We start from the raw sequence: 21,741 nt of genomic DNA, 5'->3' as shown, positions 1-21,741 counted from the left end.
GTTTGTATGTTTGGATGTTTGTTACTCTGTAACGTCGACTACTGAACCAATTTGGATGAAATTTGAAATGGAAGTGAGTTTTACTCTAAACTCAGTTTTTAAGTAAAATTGTCGCATGATTGTGCGTCCTTTTACTATTTATCTGTAGCTTAAGTTTAATAAATTATTTTATTTGTATCAATGACGTACAGATCTATAAAGTTTGTTTAATGATCTTACCGTGACTGTTGACTACTTACCTTATTGTGTTTGTATACTCGAAATTTACTTAGATGACTTTTTAACACAACAATAATGGCCGACTATGAATCAAAGACAATCAGTAGGGTTGAGAAGTTAACGGCGGGCATCGGAACGATATCAAGTAGGTATCGTTATAACTGAAATACCTAAACTAAAACATCCGTTACTATACAACGTTATCTTAAAAGGGAACGTATACTAACGTTTGTCGGTTGTGTGCATTTTAAGAAATTAAATATCACGTGTCACAAACGGTGAACGGTGCACGGTTTATGCCTATGGGTACGCGTGGTTAAGAAATGGGGTAATCTTTTTTTATTATTATTATAAATATACTTAAACAATACACATCACTATCTAGCCCCAAAGTAAGCATACAGAGTAGCTTGTGTTATGGGTGCTAAGATAGTTGATATTATAGTATTAATATACAATTATATACTACATATAAATACTTATATACACTCATGTTCATCACACAAATATTTTCCAGTTGTGGGAATCGAACCCACAGCCGTGGATGCAAAAAGCAGGGTCACTACCCACTGCGTCACGCGGCCGTCTCTTTCTTTAATCTTTTGGGGACGTACTAACGTCCAAGATTTGCTTATACTTCAAAAAAGTGTGCACGTATCCACGTACATACTGGGTGTAAGGGACATGATACCGAAAACTGCGTGAAGAGGTTAAATTTAGTTTCCACAACGATATTTTAAATAACAATTACGTGGGAAATGAGAAAATTCAGATTTTGAAAATTTTGAGCACGCAATGTACAGCGAACAATGCGATAACAACGCTCCGCAATCTACTGTGTACGTACGAGTAGGTACGTACGCATCGACAGCAAATCGGCTGGCTACACTTACCTATCTAATACCTATTTTTTATACTTTACAAGTTTTTAACTAGGTACAGGTAATTAACTTACTTCAGGTTGTTTCTCGTTTACGAGACGTTCTGTCGTCATAGTAGGTACAATATTCATGAGTACTGAATTGATTTGATCTAAGCATTTCAAGACTTCTCAGTCAACACACACAAACACACACAATACAAACGACACAATTGTATGAGTATTCGTTACAGAAAATCACTACTAACATAACATAGAACATACACAAAGGTTTTTGAATTTTGGTTTGTTTGTCAACAGACCGCCGAACACGAACTAAAGAAAAAATAGCGTAGCGTCTAGCGAAAGGACCTAAAGTTTCAATATTTTGAAAATACCTATTAACCATGCCACGCAGCTTAGGTTAGAGAGAGATAGCAATTATTTTCCTCGGCACCGGCGGCGGTCGGCAATACAACGTCGCGCAGTTTGTTTGTGACTTTGTATAGATAGATACCTATTAGTCGTGACCTGCCTATTTGACCTCTTGGAAAACAGCTGATCGCGCGCATTTTGCAAATTAAATTTACATTGCTAGTTTTTGTTAAAATCTTGATTTGACGATTTTTATTAAAAATCGTATTGAGATAATGTTATCCATACCAGTGTTTGAATAATGCTACTATTCGTAAGATATCTTTTACGCTATAGAATAACGTGAGCATATGTATTGTATAACATTTTTATTAAAAAACTATTTTTTAAAATAAAATGATTATAAAATATTTCATTTTCCCATCTTTAAACTAACAACATATCAATTATTAAAGAATCATTCATTATCATTTATCGATAAGTTAACGCTCGATGTTATTTACCCATCCTTACTTTTCATAGACAATCTAGCGTTACGAAATGTCAAATTGCCGTAATCGTAGTTAAGCTGTGCAAATTAATCTCGTTGTGATTTTGTTTTTCAGAAAATAAATGTGAATAAATCGTAAATTCGGTGTAGTTTTTGGTGTAATTCGTACTGTACGCGTATAATAAAGGATTTAGACACTTTGTTCTTTAGAAATAACGTATAACGTAAGTGAAATATGTGATTTTAGTGACAAGACGGGTTTGTTTTGGTGATTAGACTTCTAAGAAAATTTTTGGTATACATGTCTGTGTATGGTTTAAGGCTTAAAGAGCTAGAACCCAAAAACCCTAAACAGTTTAAAAAAATAAAGGAATTGTTATACTTTAATTTAAATCTCTAATAATAAACTATATTTTATGTAGTATTCAACAATGGAGATTTACAGGTTAAATGTGACCGACCTCCTTTTTAACACTTGAAATGATATCAATGTTTTAACTTGCTAGTTTGCAGTGCTTGACAAGGCGAACAAGGTCCTAACATACCGATAATTTCGTTATGTAGACAGTTGTTGTCTACATAACCGTAACAAACGTGGAAACTGCCGCGCGGAGTTTGTAAACAGAACAATAATTTATTGTGTAAATAGCGTTCATAGTTTAGTGGCCATAAACTCGATGACGAATGACTCCGTGGACAACCGGCGCCGCTCGCGCTGTAAACGTGCTGATGGTGATAGTAGGGGAGCCGATGAGGGGATTTTGGGATTTACTCGAGCGCGGTGAATAGTAGGATGACGTTGCACGTTGTTGAGTACCTCGACCAAGTATTTAACTCTCAGTATTGAAAGAAAGATAGAGCACGGGTCTCCTTTCAGAATGCAAGAGGTTGGTCTTTTAACCTACGCCCTCAAAATCAAAGGTCATAGTCATATCCACCTACCTTTGGCTTACCGGCTTTGGTGGGTATAAGGCCTCTCAAAAATAACCAACTTCAGAAATATTCAACCACCACGTCAGATTAATAGGTAAGGGTAAGGGGATTAGCTAATGAGAAGGTTACAAATAAAATCGTATTCTTTCTATTCTCAAGCTACGGGTGCGGTTGAATATATTTTTATTTTGAGAAAATTATCTAATAATAACAAAAAATAATCTTAAAATATTAAAGACGTTTGAAAGCGGAAATGTTATATAGGAAATGTTATATAATTCTTTCTATCATCTAATCTACAAAATCTAATAGCTCTTTGCCACGCTTGAGTAAATACATATTTGCAATTGTGGGCTCTCCTACCATTACAACTAATCTGATTGCTTTGGCTCGTCAATAAATACTAATTTTATTGTTTATGCCAGACCTTCACAATTTAATAGAAGCTGAAATTCAGTTCGTGCTCATACCATACGTAGTAAGTATAAGTATGGTAGTCAACTATCATGTTTGGATCTTGAACTCTTTGGTATACAGCAGGTTAAAGTTTTCAGGCCAAAGAATTCTACTATCTCCAAAAATATAGTCTGCATAGAGCTAGAAATTCTTGTAGCAAAATAGAATTTACTAGGAGTGTATTTCACATAGTTCGAAGAGGCGATGGAGGTTGGGGTCCCAAAGTGCTGGAATGTGTGCGACCCCGCACTAGAAAGCGCAGTGTTGGTCCCCCCCCCCACCAGGTGGTCTAACGACATCAAGCGAGTCGCAGGGATTCGCTGGATGCAGGTGGCTCAGTATCGTGATGATTGGAAGTAAGTAAGTAAAAAACCCTAAAAAAGTCCTGCAGTGCACGTCCATCGGCTGACATGATGATGATGATGATGATGAGGGGTGTCACTTGTTAGATTTAGACCTCGGTTTAGAAGGACGGTGGGACTTTAAAGACCCTGACGCCTCGGTCGTGGTCGTAAACTGTACAGATGATGTAAGGAACCAGAGAGTACATTCACTGAACCCAATAAAACTAATGTCCCATACAAAATCGAATTTCAGGTTTCTAAGCTGTACTTTTGGTTTTACTTTATGGCATAATACTTTAACTTCAAATCATGGACGATATGGCAACTTCCATACAAAGACATACAGGCTATTTAGCCACACCCGAAGTCTACCAAACCTAATATGAATATTTTAAGGTCGCCATTGACGGTCGATTATTCTCACGTTTCTGAAAAGCAAACGGCAGTATCCACGCGGCATACTATACAATTCATGTACGCAGTGACCGACACACGATTAATTATAGTCGTGGGTGCTACAGAAACGTGAGAATAATTGACCATTTGTGGCTAGCATTAGAAACATTGTTTTAAATTATGCATATTGATTAATAATATGTATGGTCTTTGAATTCTTCAGCGCTGTAAAGTAAAGGAATTTCATGTGACCTTTGTCGTGTGCCGGGCGTGTTTCCGCCAGAAAAGTTTCTTTTAATTGACATGTTTTTCCCGAAAATGTTGAAGAACAATGGTGACCTTGTCGGAAAGTACGAAACTTGTTTCTTAATATCTACGAGTACTTGTATAAAATACTCGTATGGGAGATGCGGCAGGATGCCAAAAATGTTTAATATCATGTTATAACAGCTCTCTCGTGTGTTGTCAACCAAAACCCTGAGTGAGTATAAAGCGCGTGTTTATGCTCTTTAGTAAATATGCGGGTGGAAAAGTCGATAGCTTGCCGTGCACTGATGTTTTAGATAAATCTGGATACATGAGTATTTTGAATAGCTTTTTTTAAGGCTTTAATGCCTCGTTGCTCTAGTAATTTTGGCCACGGACCATGAGGATTCATTCAGGAGGAACGGTTTTCCAAAAATCCCTATGGTGACGAAGTTATATTTTTTTTTCGGATTTTTCAAATTGTATATTTTTTGTCGTAATAATGATAATTTTATCTGATAGTGAGCGAGTTAAAAAAACAAACATTAGCCTGTCAATCCGCATTGGAGTTGTTTTAAGGAGTGGGATAGGTCTTAACAGTTAACAGTGTAAAAAGCTAATCGGCCCATTTGTTAAAATACACATAAATAGGTTGATTAAAATAATGATTTCTTTCTTAGTTGCACTAATTGTAAATGTAAAGATGGAACTTATCTAGAGGCTTTTTTGGTCAGCACCAACCAACACCAAGTTGAAAATAAAAGCTAAAGAGAGTACGCTTAGGAGAGACATTTACCTCCTTCTCTTTTGTAAGACAGAGCTGAATGCCCTTTTGAAAATCAGCATTACGTTGACGTGTTATCAAAGTTTTCTTGCGTTCATTCTTGAGTTAAATTTCCCTTTAATTATTTAATATTCTCATAAATCATCATGAGATCATGACGCATCAAGATTGCTTGAAGGCAAGTGATATCTTGTTATTTGGACGGATTTATGGAAAAACGTACGGACGTACGTTTTTTCTAGTTGATTTTTACATTTCGCATTTCGTATAAAATTTACTTTAAATAGGTACATCTTAATTAAGAAATTCGACTTTACTGTCTTTTGTAAAAAATGAGGACGCCTGTAACCCTTCTGTTATTAAAGGCTAATTAGAAAAATCCTTCTAAAGGATCAAAAAACGTTACAAACACGAGTAAACTGAACAAATTTAATTCAATAAAACGAGTTATAAAAGTTCCCTCCGTTTGCAAACTGTGAACGGCTTTTATTGCGTTAAACTTGAAATGAAACTTAAAACTTTTACGGTATGAGGCTATATTTAAGTTTTTGATACTAACTTCTACTCTAAACCTGGGATTACTTTAAGCCTGCATCAAAAACATCCTTGAGTCGAGAAAAACAGTATTTTTCTGACAAAATAGTTAAAATAACTATGGGTATATTTTTTTACTCAAAAAAACACATTGCTGCAACTGCCCTGTTGAATTTCTACTTTAGTGCTAGATTAAATTGAGACTTTTAGTAGTACTTGTATATACAGTAGGGTCCGTGGCCAGTTATTATCATAATATGATATAATGTTATGTTATGTTATATACTTTCCGCGAAGGAATCAGTAATTGATACGCTTATGCCTCAAAACTAGCGTTTCCAAGGTTACACGTTATCATCTTGTATTGCAATATCAGGTGTGTTTGCATTGAATAACAATATATACGTATTATATACAATATATACGTATTATATACAATATAATATACGTATTATATCAGTGTATTTTTAATGGTCTCAAAGCTAGCCTAGACTCTGGGAGAGGAGAATTTGAGCTTACACTCACCACACTTTTCTAATGAGGGTTGGCAGACTTAAAGTGATAATGTTTAACGTTCTGTGACCATCATTATCAGCTAATGGTAATTACAGAAACCGGGATTAACAGCTAGTTTCCCCACTTCGGGTTGCTTCTAAGAATTTCTTCGCAAAAAGAAAATATTGATAATTCATAGAACAACCTAGGTCTCGAACTTAGAAACGTAGCCTCTTATCTACTAAAACAGCGAGAATTATTCATCATCATCATCACTATCAGCCGATGGACGTCTACTACTGGACATAGGCCCTCAGCATCTAGTGGCTCCCTGCAACCCGCTTGATGTCCTCGGTCCATCTACAAATGGCTCGACCAACACTGCGCTTTCCACCGTGGGGTTACCAAACTCGAATCTTGGGAAGGGGCGTAGCTACCGTAGATACCGTAGATACTGGGCCCCCGGACTACAGGGCCCCCTTACGTGTGAATACAAATGTAGTAAAATGTAGGTAATCCATAATCTCTTTTTTCCCTTGTTAAGCGTGAGCCCAAAAGTTGGAAACATCTTTTAAATTCGTAAGTACGTTAAGTCACTGTAATTTTTATTTTAAGCGACCATTTTCGTTTATTTATTTATGAGAAATCTTTACCCTTCATTTGGGCCCTCCAATTAATTTTGATACAGGGTCCAAGGCACGCTACGCCACTGATTTTGGGACTCCAACGTCCATCGGATTTTAGAGTTATGTGCCCTGCCCATGCCCCATTGCCACTTCAACTTCGTGACTCGCTGAGCTATGTCGGTTACTTTGATATTCTAAAATTACCAGCAATGCGTAAATATTTACATATACTATTAGAAAAGATGGGCACATAAAAAGAAATCACCTCAATTTTAATCTGTTACAGTGATATTAAATATTATTTGCCATAAAAGTTAAGATACATAAAAACGTCTTAAATAAAATTAATTATGTTCTCGCGTGGGGCGCTGTTGTGAGGAAAATTTCTATATGGCGACATTAATTTTAATATTACGACTCAATTACGAGGGAAGGTTACAGGCTGGCTGTGATTTTGTGACTCGACGTATGTAAATACATATAAACTTTGTCTTCTCGTTACAACGGGGGAATGAAGATTTTGAAAATACATAATATTTATTGATCTTGCTATGGATATTGTGATGTAAAATGTATCTCCACAGTTTACCCGTAAATCACAATTATGTAGTATCGTAAGGTTGCCTTTAAGGTCTAAGATCTGACATTAAAAATGTTTACCCTCATCTGCCATTACAAATAGGTTGTCTAGATAAATTGCGGCCATACACTTTTTTTTTTGAAACTTTGATTTGTCATATTAAACGAATAAATAACTGAAGAGGGTATATAAATATCATTATTAAACTATGCCACACTAGATGAGAGTGTTTAGTACAATAAATCATGTTAATAGTAGTTCTATATTGTGCGCCCTGACATATTATCTCGTAAAAAAAAATACATATTGTTGACCAATAGAAATGAAATCATTTTCTTTGCGATGGGGTGAAAGAAAGACCCATATTTCCGGCTCAGTCGCTATTCGTCGACTGTGATTTTCTCTTTTCACAAGATAAGTAATGACGCGTTGTAGACATACAGAAATGTTGAAATTATAAGTGCAAGGACTAAGGGGTAAGTGAATGATAGAAGCGGATGGAAGAGATGGACATATTTTGCCGACTCCGCTAAGTAAGATAAGGAAAAGAAGATTATGAAAGAAATAAGATATATAGATCTTTATGTTTAACATGGCTATACTTCTAAAGCTCTAGAGTCTCACAGCATATGAATTAATGTTTATGAATATCATGGCTTAGGCAAGGACAAGCTTATAATTCGGTTATCCAGATTTGTTTGAAAGTAGATTTGTAATTGTAATGTTTGCCCGCAGGTTCACTATGACTAAACCTAGCCAAGCTTGGTGTCCGTCGTTTATACGCTTAAATGAAAACAGTATTTGACAATCCGGCGGCCATATTTGAATTCTAATAACTCTTTGGTACGAACTGCATTCATAGACGCTTTATTTACTTTATAGTCTATGAATGCCTTCTACAATCTACAGTCTGAACACTTGTATACTACAGTATTCAAGAAAAAATGTTCTTTCAGCAACTATATCGATAAATTAATATTCCAAATAAGGGCTGTTTTGTTCGAAATTAACTCCACTAACAAAACTCCTTTAGTATTAAGATATTTCGTGATTATTTGTCCGAAAAAGCCGGCCATTTGTGTGAAAGCTTTTAGCGGCTTACTTCGGCGCAAACCGAAAATTTTGTTAAGTTTGTGGACCTTTGTAATAACAGGAATTGTGGAAACCTTCTATTAGTTACGCCGGACTTACTGACGAGATTTAATTACAAACACAAATATCTACTTATTGACGTAAAACAAAATTACTGAAAATACCTACATTTTATATGACGGCCGCGTGGCGCAGTGGTAGTGACCCTGCTTTCTGCATCCACGGCCGTGGGTTCGATTCCCACAACTGGAAAATATTTGTGTGATGAGCATGGGTGTTTTCCAGTGTCTGTGTGTATTTATACATTATATAAGTATTTATATGTAGTATATAATTGTATATTAATATTATAATATCAACTATCTTAGTACTCATAACACAAGCTACTCTGTATGCTTACTTTGGGGCTAGATAGTGATGTGTATTGTTTAAGTATATTTATTTATTATTTATTTATTTATTTATATGTCTATATTTAGGTGTCACTAAATGTCGTCAATAACTGTTTTATCAAGTGCTTAAAGTAATTTATACGATGCTATAACACAATGATATTTTTTTTGTTTTATTTGGCGTTCTCTAGAACTGAACTGATTTTGAAGCGACTTTATTGAGCAAGATATAGAATTTTTATACCAGAAAAAGCCATGGTTGCCGTGAAGTTTGTGAAAAATTTAATTTCACGTAAACAAAATCGCGGGTGTACCTACGCTAGAGAGAGATCTCATATTTTATAAATACCAATCCAACAATACCTACTCTACACTATGAGACAAACGATTTTAAAATTATCCCCACTTTACTCGCTAAAAAATATTTTTCAAAATTTCATTTTACGACTTCGTCGATATTTTTTATTTTCATCATCATCAGTCATCGTGCATCCATAGCTGGACATAGCTGCCTCTTTTAATTGGCGCCAGCCTGCTTTATCTTGCTTGCATCAATCGATGCCAGCCACCTTCTGGAAGTCGTCGATCCACTTAATGACACATGGCACAGCACAGTAACTTTTATAGGTTACTTGTTTACTGCGGAACCCTAAAAGGAAAATAAATGTCGTGGAATTTTACCAAAAAGAAAAACACCGAAAGCTTGACTATTTCTTTTAATCTGAAGGAATCTTTTCCAATGTTCGCTATAAAGGGATAATCTAACAAAGTGAAGCGTCACAAAGGAGGGCTCATGTAAGCCGCTCCCGGCGGTGAGCCTTGTATGCTAAGCAGAGATAATATCTTGATCATAATATGGAAAGAGGATACGGTATACAAAGAGTTGCTAAGTAACGGGGTGTAATAAGCGCGCCTATAAGGTTTTATAACCGCGAGGAAATAATATCGATTAGAAACTTTTTAATATTTCATTAAATCTAAGTCATCATGATCATCATCATTAACAACCGTTGGACGTCCACTGCTGGACATGCGCCTGTTGCATGGACTTTCAAACATAATCAACCAGCACTATATACATTTTGCGGAGCAGGGTCGTCATACAAGCACCTTGGGATCACAACGTCCAACGTCATACGAACTGTATGGCCTACTCAATTACCCACTGTCACTTAAGCTTCGCAACTCGCTGAGCTATGTCAGTGACTTTGGTTTTTCTGAGGACCTCCTCATTTCTGATTCGAATACGTACCACGTATACATCATCGAATGAATAAGAACGTTTAGTCTTAACATTTTCTCTGTTCTGTGATACACATAGAAATATTACTAATATTTCAAAATACTTGTTATAAAGTTCTATTTATATCATGATTTCAAAATATTATATCAATGATTAAGTACGCGTCAAAGTTATGACAATCGGAATATTTTCCTTTATTATGAAAACAGTTTTTCGTCACCAAATTCCCGCCTGCGCCTCCGCAAATTAAATTAAAGCCTATCCTTGTAAACACACGGTTGAAATTCGATTAATAGTTGACGTAATACGACAAACTTCACCCAACTAAGTGGGACATTAATCTTGTTTTGTTGACATGTTAATCTGCGGCCTAATTGATTTAGTTTGTTATTACTAGTAATTAGTGCGAGCCTCATGTTTTTATGATCAGCCCTGAGATGGGAACCGCGTCCCTTCTAAAATTAGATAGCGAAGGGATTATAACGAGATTATGAGTAGTTATATGAAGTGTGCGATTGTCGAAGTGTGGTTAAATATTCGATTATATTGCGTATATAGCATTAGATTTAACCAGCAAATAAATTCTCTTTCGTATCGTACATAACACACTAGACAACGCGCCGCGGTTTCACTCGCGTAGCTTCTGATCCCGTAAAAATACGGGGATAAAATTATAGCCTATGACACTCACTAATAACATGGCTGTGTGGTGGTGAAAGTATTTTCCAAATCGTTTAGTAGATCCAGAGTTTTCCCCCATAGAAGAATGGAAGAACTAATTATCAGATTGTTTAAATAACCCTCTAACGACGACGGGTTGACGTGCTCTCCGAGGTAAGGGGGTTTATCAACACGAATATTTTTGCTGCCAAGCAGCATTGCTGTGTTCCGGCCTGAAAGGGATGGTTGCCAGGTAAATACAGGCACTAGTGGCTTAACTGTTACACCTAAGGTTGCAAAGGGCAAGGGCAAAGGTTTCTTAGTGTTCAATATCAACCATTTCAACTTTAAAACAAAAAAGTTGATCATAATCTGTCCACTCGTTAACAAGCTATTATGCCACAAACATATAGATACATGCATTAATATAATGTAACATCCCTCTTCTTACATCGAGGGCTAAATAAATAAAAGCTTGCCCTTATACTATCACAATACAGAACCAACCCCCTACGTCATATAAATAATAACAAAACAAACGTACTGCGAGTTCCAATAATGAAAACTGCACTGTATCAATCTCGCATTGTTTGCTGCTGCAGTTAGAAACCGGCCACCGCTATGTGGCTATTTATTCATTTACAAACGTACCACGTACGAAGGGTTGCCATCTTCAATATCTGTTAACCAGGACATTGCAGGACAGGAGCATAAGACCCCGGAATTTAAAGCTCAAAACCCAGATATTTCAACAGGTTTTAAGCTTAATCCTACTAATAATATAAACGCGAAAGTTTGCATGGATGTTAGGATGTATGTTTGGATGTTTGTTACTCTATAACGCCACTACTACTGAAGCGATTTAGCTGAAATTTGGAATGGAAATAGATTTTACTCTGGATTAACACATAGGCTAATTTGTATCCCGAAAAAATCGATGGTTTCCCGAGATTTGCGAAAACTGATGATTTTGATGATATGAATGTTTGTTACTCTTTCACGCCTCAACTACTGAATCGAATTAGCTGAAATTTGGTTTTAAGATATATTATAGCCTGGATTAACACATAGACTACTTTTTATCCCGGAAAAATCCATGGTTCCCGAGGGATTTGTGAAAAACTAAATTTCACCGTCCGCTAGTAAATTAATAAAATAGTAGTTTAATAAAATGTCTGTGTGTGTTATCGTTAATTAACAAAAACTTTTACGCCATTACTAAGTATATATATAACAACGAGTTGTTTGAAGTGCCCCACATCTTTATGAAATCCGGCCTGGGCACTCCCCGGACACCTTTTAAGCTAGGATGAATCCGAGGAAACCCAGACGGATGGCAACCCTATGCGCAATCAGCAATTATACTCCACTCGATTGCCTGTTTGTTTCTAACTAATGTTTACTGTATTAACTTCGTTTAGTGGATACGGGACCTCATTGAATAGCATTAACAAACAGTATGATGATTATGATAAGTATCCTATATTCATCATTATCAACCCATATTCGGCTCACTGCTGAGCTCGAGTCTTCTCTCAGAATGAGAGAGGTTAGGCCAATAGTCCACCACGCTGGCTCAATGCGGATTGGCAGACTTCAGACACGCAGAGAATTTTCTTAATTCTCTGGTGTGCAGGTTCCCTCACAATGTTTTCCTTCACCGTTTGAGACACGTGATATTTAATTTCTTAAAATGCACACAGAAAAGTTGGAGGTGCAAAATCGGATTCGAACCTACGCCCTCCGGAATCGGAGGCAGAGGTCATATCCACTAGGCTATCACGGCTCGTATCCTATATTACTAAACAACAACGAAAATTTACAATTTAGAGAATTAACAACTCATGAACATAAATCGACTTTTATGTCAGAAATTCTTTTCATCCAAGTCAAAGAGGAAATTGATCCAAGTATAATATCTTCGGTATTAGTGACGCCGGATGGTTTTCGCTGCCCGTTGCGAACTAAAAAGGTTCCGCCTCCTAAATTTAATTATTATTGCTAGTATTCTATTCAACCTGATTTAAGTACATCGTACAACTTCTTATTCTTATTGAATATCACGTGTCTCAAACGGTGAAGGAAAACATCGTGAGGAAACCTGCATACCAGAGAATTTTCTTAATTCTCTGCGTGTGTGAAGTCTGCCAATCTGCATTGGGCCAGCATGGTAGACTATTGGCCTAACCCCTCTCATTCTGAGAGGAGACTTGAACTCAGCAGTGAGCCGATTACGGGTTGATAATGTTGTTTGTTGTTGTTGTACAACTTCTTGGAAATCAAGACAAATTGCCACAGCTTTGGAACGAGCACAGATCTATGAACAGAAATAGCTAATCGAGCGAGCCCAATTTTACTGCAGGCTTTGAAGAGACATATTTTCGTGATAGATTTTATCTGAAGAGTTTTATGAGGCGTGCGCTTTTGGTTTTGTATTTTTGATTGACATTATCGTAGTGCTATACAAAAGAATATTAAAAAATTCAAATACAGACTTTTTAGCTTAAAATCCACTTACGTAGAGATACATCTTGTTACATTTTACAAAAAGTTTTGTAAAGCTGAATTGTTAATCCATTTACAGAATATCCTTTTCAGGGAAGCTGTTCGGAGCGGGATTAGATTAAACCGAAAAAGAGTGTGTATTTGCTGAAATCTCACCACTGCAGCCTGCATTTTGTGTTCAGATTTGTTTAACTTGTTAACTGGGAATGCATTTGAACACTTATTTGAAGCACAGTTCGACTGTCGCACAGAAAACTCTTGTATTCGTTATCAACCCATATTCGTCTCACTGCTGAGCTCGAGTTTATTTTCATAAAACTTGCTACCTTTCAAAGGGTCCGCCATGCAAACTATAACTTAGGTAGCAAGTTTGATGCTCCTAATCCTGCTAATGGTAATATAATGCTCCTACCATACATACACGAATATGGTAGCCAATTATAGATTGGCTACCGTATATGCCTATGGTAGGAGCATACGCTGACCAACTTTAAACCTTCATGAAATGAAGTGTGTCTGGCTATAATTGAATTAAATCGCAGACTCTCAGTGCATTTATATTGAAACACATTGCTCTGTGTCATTATTGTGTGGTCGCCGATCACCCGCGGTCACGCTGTGTGTGTATCGATTACGAGCTATCGACGGCGATCATTCGACTCGGATGTAATCGAAACAATTGCACGCTCGTAAAACAAGCAATGTTGATCATAACACGATGCGTACTGTGTGCTTAGTGGGAGTTTACCAAACGCAATCGACGACGGCACCGTTGCGTAAATCGAACACACGTTAACTTTACGGTTTACGTTATCAGCCTGAGTACGAGTCTTATTTAGCTTAGTTTAGTTACGTAGAGTTTGCTCGTCGCACACAAAGACAGATAAAAAATAGACGATTCATTATTTTTCCGATTCGGATACGATTTTGACGATAGCTATCTATCCGTCTATTACTTTTTCTGTGTGTGCACTTTGTAATACTTTGTAAACTCATACTAACTAATTTTGCTGTCTCTCAATGCCACTAGATGGCGCTGTTTCAATTCCTTAGAATTCGCGTTAACGCTTACGCGACCGTAACAGTATGAAAACTGCCACTAGGCACTCTGTAAGCGTCCGGTACTCCGGTCGCATTAACTCTTCACATTCCCTTTATGACGTCAATCCTTTTGATTGTCCAATTACACTTAAATGTACAGATTGGCAATTTTTATCTATACCTACACTAGCAGAAGCTTGCAGTTTCGCAAGCGTTGTTCCTATTCCCATGGGAATTCTGGATTAAAATAAAGCCTATGATACTCCCTGATAATGTAGTTTGCTATTGGTGAAAGAATTTTTCAAATCGATCCAGTAGTTTGAGCTTATTCGTTACATACAAAAATACTAATCTTTCCTCTTTATAATATTAGTCTGAAATCGACTGTAAGTATTTTGATACGATTTGATCTATACTAATTTAAAAAGCTGAAGAGTGTGTTTGTTTGTTTGTTTGTTTGATATATTATTCCTGTATTCCTACAAGAATGAGAACCACGCGAGTGAATCGCGGAATCAGCTAGTAGTTAATGAGGAAGGTTTGGGTACATAATATTTTGTTGAGGTTTTATGTAAATCGGTCAAAACATGACAATAATAATTGTTGTGAACTTGAAATAGTCCAGCCTGAAAACTTGCATCGAAAACTGTGTATAAACTATTCAAGTTACAAAGAAAGAAAACAATTAGAACCTCCTTCTATATCATGGCTTTTTACTGTATATTCCACTATGGCTGCGTTCTATTCCAAGGTTCAATTTATCTCTATATTAAAATCGGTTTAACGATTTGATTCTGAAAAGATTACTTCATAATATTAAAATAAGCATTTTATTGCCCGTTTTTTCAACAGATAAATGCAAACAGCACGTTCGAAAGGGCGACTCGTGTCATAAACAAGAGTTATTCACGACGCCACTTACCTCTATTAAATAGATTGCACAAAATGAGATGAAAACGTTCAATTGTTCCACGCTTGCGATAACAATGGCGACGGGCCACGGCTCTGGCGGGAACAATTCTAAAGCTGTAGGACGCATCACTACATAATATAGAAGATCCGAATGAGAAACGACCTTCACCCATCTGTTTAATGGATGAAAAGTGTTTTATGTCAAATTACAACGTTAAAAATATATTGCGATTAGACTTGTTAGGAGGAGGATGAAATCCACACCCCTTTCGGTTTCTACACGACGTCGTACCGGAACGCTAAATCGCTTGTCGGTACGTAGGATGGTAACTAGCCACAGCCAAAGCGTCCCCCCAGCCAGATCTGGACCACTGCGCAGATCACTGCCGTCAAAATTAACGGCAAAGTGTAAAAAAATCGGAGCTATAAAAAGTATTTATATATTTCAAGCGCGCTGTAAGCGTTTTTTGCGATGTCATGGCCCCACGACAAAAGTCATCACCGCGAGTTTAGAGTAATTTTCTTGAATTACTAGGCATTCGCATAATGTGTACCAAAGCAATCGGCGTAAAGGTGAGCCGGCCTTCACTTATTTGTTATTGTGAGGAAATTAGAAAATTGGGAACTTATAGCGTAAAGAGTACTATGTATACGAGTATCGTAAGCCGGTGAACACCTGACACGAAGCGCTGGAGCGACGGGTGCTACTGGCAAATTGAATTTAGTAAAGATTAATAACAAGAAAGAGCAATACTTCGCAGGGTTACAAGGGACACGTCTACAATGACTTTGCAGAGCTTGCAAGGAATACGTCTTATAATGACTTTGCAAGGTATGCAAGGTACACGTGTTAAAATGACTTTGCAGGGCATGCAAGGAACACATCCCATAATTTGTATTAAAAAAATGCGTCAGTGTTAATCGTGAAATGAAGACGTAAAACACTTCGAAAGAGTTTTAGGATTTTTTTTTTAATATTTTACAAGTTGGCCCTTGATTACAATCTCACCTGATGGTAAGTGATGATGCAGTCTAAGATGGAAGCGGGCTCATTTGTTAGGAAGAGGACGAAAAAACACCCCTTTTCGGTTTCTACACGACATCGTATCGGAACGCTAAATTGCTTGGCGGTACGTCTTTGCCGGTAGGGTGGTAACTAGCCACGGCCGAAGCCTCCCACCAGCCAGACCTGAATCAATTAAGAAAATCTCAATCGGCCCAGCCGGGGATCGAACCCAGGATCTCCGTTTTGTAAATCCACCGCGCATACCACTGCGCCACGAAGGCCGTCAAAAACAGAGATGATAACCCAGAACAAAAACGCACTGAAAACTTTATGTAAATATTTCTCAGTCAAAACTACGCATAAACATACTGACATGGCAAGTTAAATAATAACAGTCACAAAAACAATGCGGCTTTTCGTTTTTGCGTTAACTTTTCCTCGATGTTTTTTACGACGCACAATCGCTAATGCAAATCTATGCGTCTACAATCTAAGGAAATGTGCGGAAATGCGGAAATGATGTTTTATATTTGAGCGAGCAGTAAAACGTCCCTTTGTGCCCGCTGCGGGAGTTATCGCGCGATATTATGTCCGTGTGACGTCGGTGTTATTGAACCGATTACATTTTTATACGGGTTATTTTTGTAGTTTGTCTACTTTTGGAAGTCTGTTTGTCTTAGGATGTAGTGGTGAGGTGTACAAGCATTCAAGGTAAGCATTCAAAATCAATATCCAAATCTTTATCATTTTAATAATAATATTTCATTTATTCTTTTATGTTACACTAATGGACCCGGCAGTCAAGCTTTGCTTTGACTTATGCGCTCTTCCCTATCCCTATTTTTCGTCTACAGCGGCCAATCTCATAGTGAGATTAACCATATACGCAGGAAATATTAAAGCGAACAAGTTTATTCCGAAGGGACTTATCATTATGATCTAGCTATAACTATCTTGTTCACGTTCTTTTCTTTTCTTTTCTTCTGGGCCTTTTCCGCACTTGGCCACTAGGGGTTGGCCGTTGTTCACGTTAGCATCAAGCCAAAAACAGCATCATAATCGATCTGTTTATTTATAAAAGACTGACATGGCAAAAAAGCACCACTTTTTTACATCAGGATATAGGAGCATATAGGAGGACAAACACACAAACAGTATAGTCAGTAGAATAACCGATTAAAAAAAAATTGAGGTTATTCAAGTGTATAGTGTCTTGATTATACCGAGGTGGCTGGACCGATTTGGAAAACTCTTAATTTGTTTAAATTTGATATGTAGGGTATCCGGATGCTTGTGGATGATATCCTGTCCTGATAGTTCAATTGTGGAGGAAGGGTAGTGAAGGCACGTTATTTCCAAACCCAGAAGGCTTTGTTAGATATGGAGGGTATCTGGATGCTTGTAGATGATATCCTGTCTCTGATAGTCCAGTTTATTTATAAGTACCGTAGTCCAATATTTCACAACACAGGAACCATATACCGTAAATTCTTAATTAATTGCGCACATGAAAATATTTTAATAAATATTTTTATGAAAAAAATTTGGAGTACAGTTTTGGGGCTATTGTGTGAGAGGAAAATTATTATTACCCCTCGAGCGCACCTACTACGGCATAAAATGTGGAGTAAGGGTGCGTTCACACTGAAGTGGACAGTAGCAGAGTGGGGAAATGTTATTGGTAGCAAGTATTGGTGGTAATCAACTGAGTCGTAAGACCTTAAATGCCAATAGATAGATAGACATAATATCTATCTAGATAGTTGGGAGGTGTAATTGTAATTATATTTAATGTTAGATTATATCAATATAATACTATCTGACCTCGATCAAACGAAAGAGTCGATCAGTGATGTAATGTGTGAATTATTCTAATTCGATATTTTGACGATGCTGAAGTCCCAAGATGCTGGAATGGCAACGCCAACAGAAGACATCACAAGCGGATTCCAGGGACCCATTGGATGCTGGCGGCTCGACACCGTGGTAATTAGAAGTCCATGCAAGAGGCCCATGTCCAGCACTAGACATACATCGGCTGATAATGATGATGATGTAATGATTTGACAAACCAAGCAGATGGCCCACCTGAAGAGCAGTGAAAAGTTATCGCTTTTAAACTAAGCAACATATCGCAGGGCATGCATGCACATTCTACAAAGTGCCGTCCTGTGTTTATTAAACTTGAGGCGTATGTGTTAAGTATTATATTGTGTATACTGGACATACATACATCCTTCCGACTGGAACACGGCAATGCTGCTTGGCGACAGAAATAAGATTTTTTTTTTATTCTTTACAAGTTAGCCCTTGACTACAATCACACCTGATGCTAAGTGATGATGCAGTCTAAGATGGAAGCGGGCTAACTTGTAAGGAGGAGGATGAAAATCCACACCCCTTTCGGTTTCTACACGACATCGTACCGGAACGCTAAATCGCTTGGCGGTACGTTTTTGTCGGTAACTAGCCACGGCCGAAGCCTCCCACCAGCCAAACCTGGACCAATTAAGAAAACCTCAATCGGCCCAGCCGGGGATCGAACCCAGGACCTCCGTCTTGTAAATCCACCGCGCATACCACTGCGCCACGGAGGCCGTCGAATGGCGGTAATACTTACTTTAACATCATATTTTCTTTTACATAATGCCAATAGGTTCTCTTGTTATGCGCGTCGCTCACTCTCAGTGTAAACGTACCTCAATCCGGTGATTTTACGTAAAAATCCGCAGAAAATATCTCATTCAGCTTTTGTTTTTAAAGAAAATAAATTTTGCATTGTTGTGTGGTAATAAATAAAGCCTTATTAATGCTGAATGCATTTCGACTTAAAAGCGCGTACACATCTGACAGACCGTCAGCCGCAGACCGTGAGCAGACTTTGGACAAAGCCAATAGCGCTGGCGCCAACCCTCAGACAAGCCAGTGCTGGCCTCGCCCGTGTTGTTTGCCGCAGTGTAAATGTGGAAATAGATAGATGAGAGGAACCGTGTCCTCATTAAAAATGATACCGGCAGAACCGCTGACATGGTCATCGGTCCTGCCATTTCCATTGGGTTCGCTACTCATAATCTACCCACTATGCACTGCTTGTGTAATTTTCACTATTCTTACTTTATTCCGAAAGAAAACACAAATGTAACTTCACTTTATCGTTTTATTTTAACTTCACTATATTATAAGTTTAACTTTTACAATCACTTATGGAAAAACGACCTTCCATCCGAAAGACGCGATTACAAGTCCACCACACGATTACCGCCTTCTTTGTTCTCCATACCTTGCCACGCGAACGGTTGCGCGCCATCTCGTCCGATCATTCGATCGCCCGCTATTGGCCCGGAGTTACGTAATAGTCTACTATTCGTCGAGAAGAAGGTAAACGTCCCCTATTGGTCGAATGCCGTCACGCCTGACAAGGTTTGGTAACAATATAAAATCTTATTTAATTAAACACTAAATAATGAAAAGCTAATTACATGAATAATTGATTCTGAAATTATTAAAATAGTTATCATAGATTTTGCCGACTGATAGACAGCAAAATCTTAACATAGCACTTAAAGAATCTCTTTTCTATTGCCGCCATGTTTAATCATTACCTACTTGAGAGACTTATTATTATTTAATTCAAGACAGAGTATTATCTGGTTCGCAAAACCATAAAAATAAAACATAACAAATCAATTCATAATAATCAAAGAGTCAAAATGGTAATTATTAGAATTATTAGTATTACTGAATTCAAAGAGCCTCTTTTCCAGTGCTGCCATCTTTGATCATGACTAATTACTTAAATGAATAATTATTTGAGAGACTTTTTATTAATTAAATCAAGATATAACATTATTGTGATTGCAAAACCAAGAGATTAATAATCAACGAGAGAAAAACATAATTAATAGGAGGATCAGGTTATTAATTTCTAGGAGAGACGCTTCCGCGGCGACACGGCCAGTCTGATGTGCGATGCGTGCTCTGCAGCGCCTGTAGCTCCTTTCTATAAATGAAATAAACTTCTTTGAGGCTAGGTACTTCCACAGTAAACCTAGGTTTGATCTGAATCTATACCCAATATATTTTTCAACTGGTTAGTTACTTTAGATAATACTGAACTATAGTATCAGAATATGAATGTTTAATTCCCTTAGGCAAGGCTGAACTAAAGAGGTCTCAACCCAGACTTACTCATATTAGCAAGAGTATTCGTAAGATCATTTCATATTAACATTGTTCGCTTTACACAACAGCAGATAAATATTATAATTATAAAATAAGTAAGTATGTTCTGTTTTAAGTGTACACATAGACACTGCTCATAATTTTCATATGAATACTAGTTATAACGTGGTGTGTAGTATAGATAGGGAATCAGGCGAGATAGATCCACGTAGAAGGCTCTAGGGGAGTTTGGGAAGGTCGATGCTGTGGTGCTAAGCGGTTATCTAGCGCCGTGGTCCACAGGGGATAGACAAGGTTGGTCGTTATACAAGGCACCTCAGGCCAACGACGTCTTTTGGTGGTCGCTGGTCGGCTCCATACGCCAACGACATCTTTTGAGTGCCAAATATGGTAGTTTAGTTATCAACGTCTCCACGCCGGCAATAACTTATTATTATTATTATTATTTTTTCTTTCAGAGTAGAGAGAGTAGAGTAAATGTGTGTGATGATGAGTTTGTGACCATGTTAAAATAAATAAAATTGTATTCACCGGGAACTAGTCTATGCCGTCTACTCCGCTGTGATGACCGAAGCAGCCGCAGAGTGCGTGGCTGGAGTGGCCGCCGAGGCAGCCGCGGTGTGCGCGGCAGAAGTGGCCGCCGAGGCAGCCGCGGTGTGCGCGGCAGAAGTGGCCGCCGTGGCAGCCGCGGTGTGCGCGGCAGGAGTGGACGCCGAGGCAGCCGCGGTGTGCGCGGCAGGAGTGGCCGCCGAGGCAGCCGCGGTGTGCGCGGCAGAAGTGGCCGCCGAGGCAGCCGCGGTGTGCGCGGCAGGAGTGGCCGCCGAGGCAGCCGCGGTGTGCGCGGCAGGAGTGGCCGCCGAGGCAGCCGCGGTGTGCGCGGCAGAAGTGGCCGCCGAGGCAGCCGCGGTGTGCGCGGCAGGAGTGGCCGCCGAGGCAGCCGTGGTGTGCGCGGCAGGAGTGGCCGCGGTAACGCTCGATGGATCACGTTCTTCTTGGGGTGACACGGCAGCCTGAAGATCCCCAGGGCAAGGCGCTCGCCGCAGTTGGTCGTGTGCAACTTTGCGAGGCCGCCCGTGATGACCGACGACTTTCTTCACTAGGTACCGGTCGTTCTCGAGCACCCTGTGTACTTCATAAGGATCACTAAACTTGAGGTCAAGCGAGGTTTGGTTCCTAGGGTTGTTTTTAATTAGAACAAAATCTCCTCGCTGAAAATGATGAATTTTAGCACGCCCTTTGTCAAACTTTGTTTTATTTTTGACGGCCGCTTCGGCCATTCTTCTTTGGACGTGTGCATGCAGGGCTTCGATATCAATGACCCCGCTGTCATAGTCAACTAAATTGAGAAGTTCTGGTGGTACACAATTTTGA

At 38.4% G+C, this 21,741-nt stretch overlaps 1 protein-coding gene across 1 annotated transcript; it reads left to right on the top strand.

Annotated features, from left to right (window-relative positions):
• The first annotated feature begins 20,934 nt into the window (after window positions 1–20,934).
• LOC128198166 (antifreeze protein Maxi-like) lies at window positions 20,935–21,384 on the top strand. The gene has a single exon (XM_052882059.1). The coding sequence runs from the start codon at window positions 20,935–20,937 to the stop codon at window positions 21,382–21,384; it is 450 nt and encodes a 149-aa protein (XP_052738019.1).
• The last annotated feature ends 357 nt before the right edge of the window (window positions 21,385–21,741 follow it).

This window comes from Bicyclus anynana, chromosome 1 (genome assembly GCF_947172395.1).
Source record: "Bicyclus anynana chromosome 1, ilBicAnyn1.1, whole genome shotgun sequence".
In the NCBI taxonomy this organism is placed as follows: Eukaryota; Metazoa; Arthropoda; class Insecta; order Lepidoptera; family Nymphalidae; genus Bicyclus; species Bicyclus anynana.
Note: the sequence above shows the minus strand (reverse complement) of the source record. Positions and strands in the feature narration are given on the sequence as shown.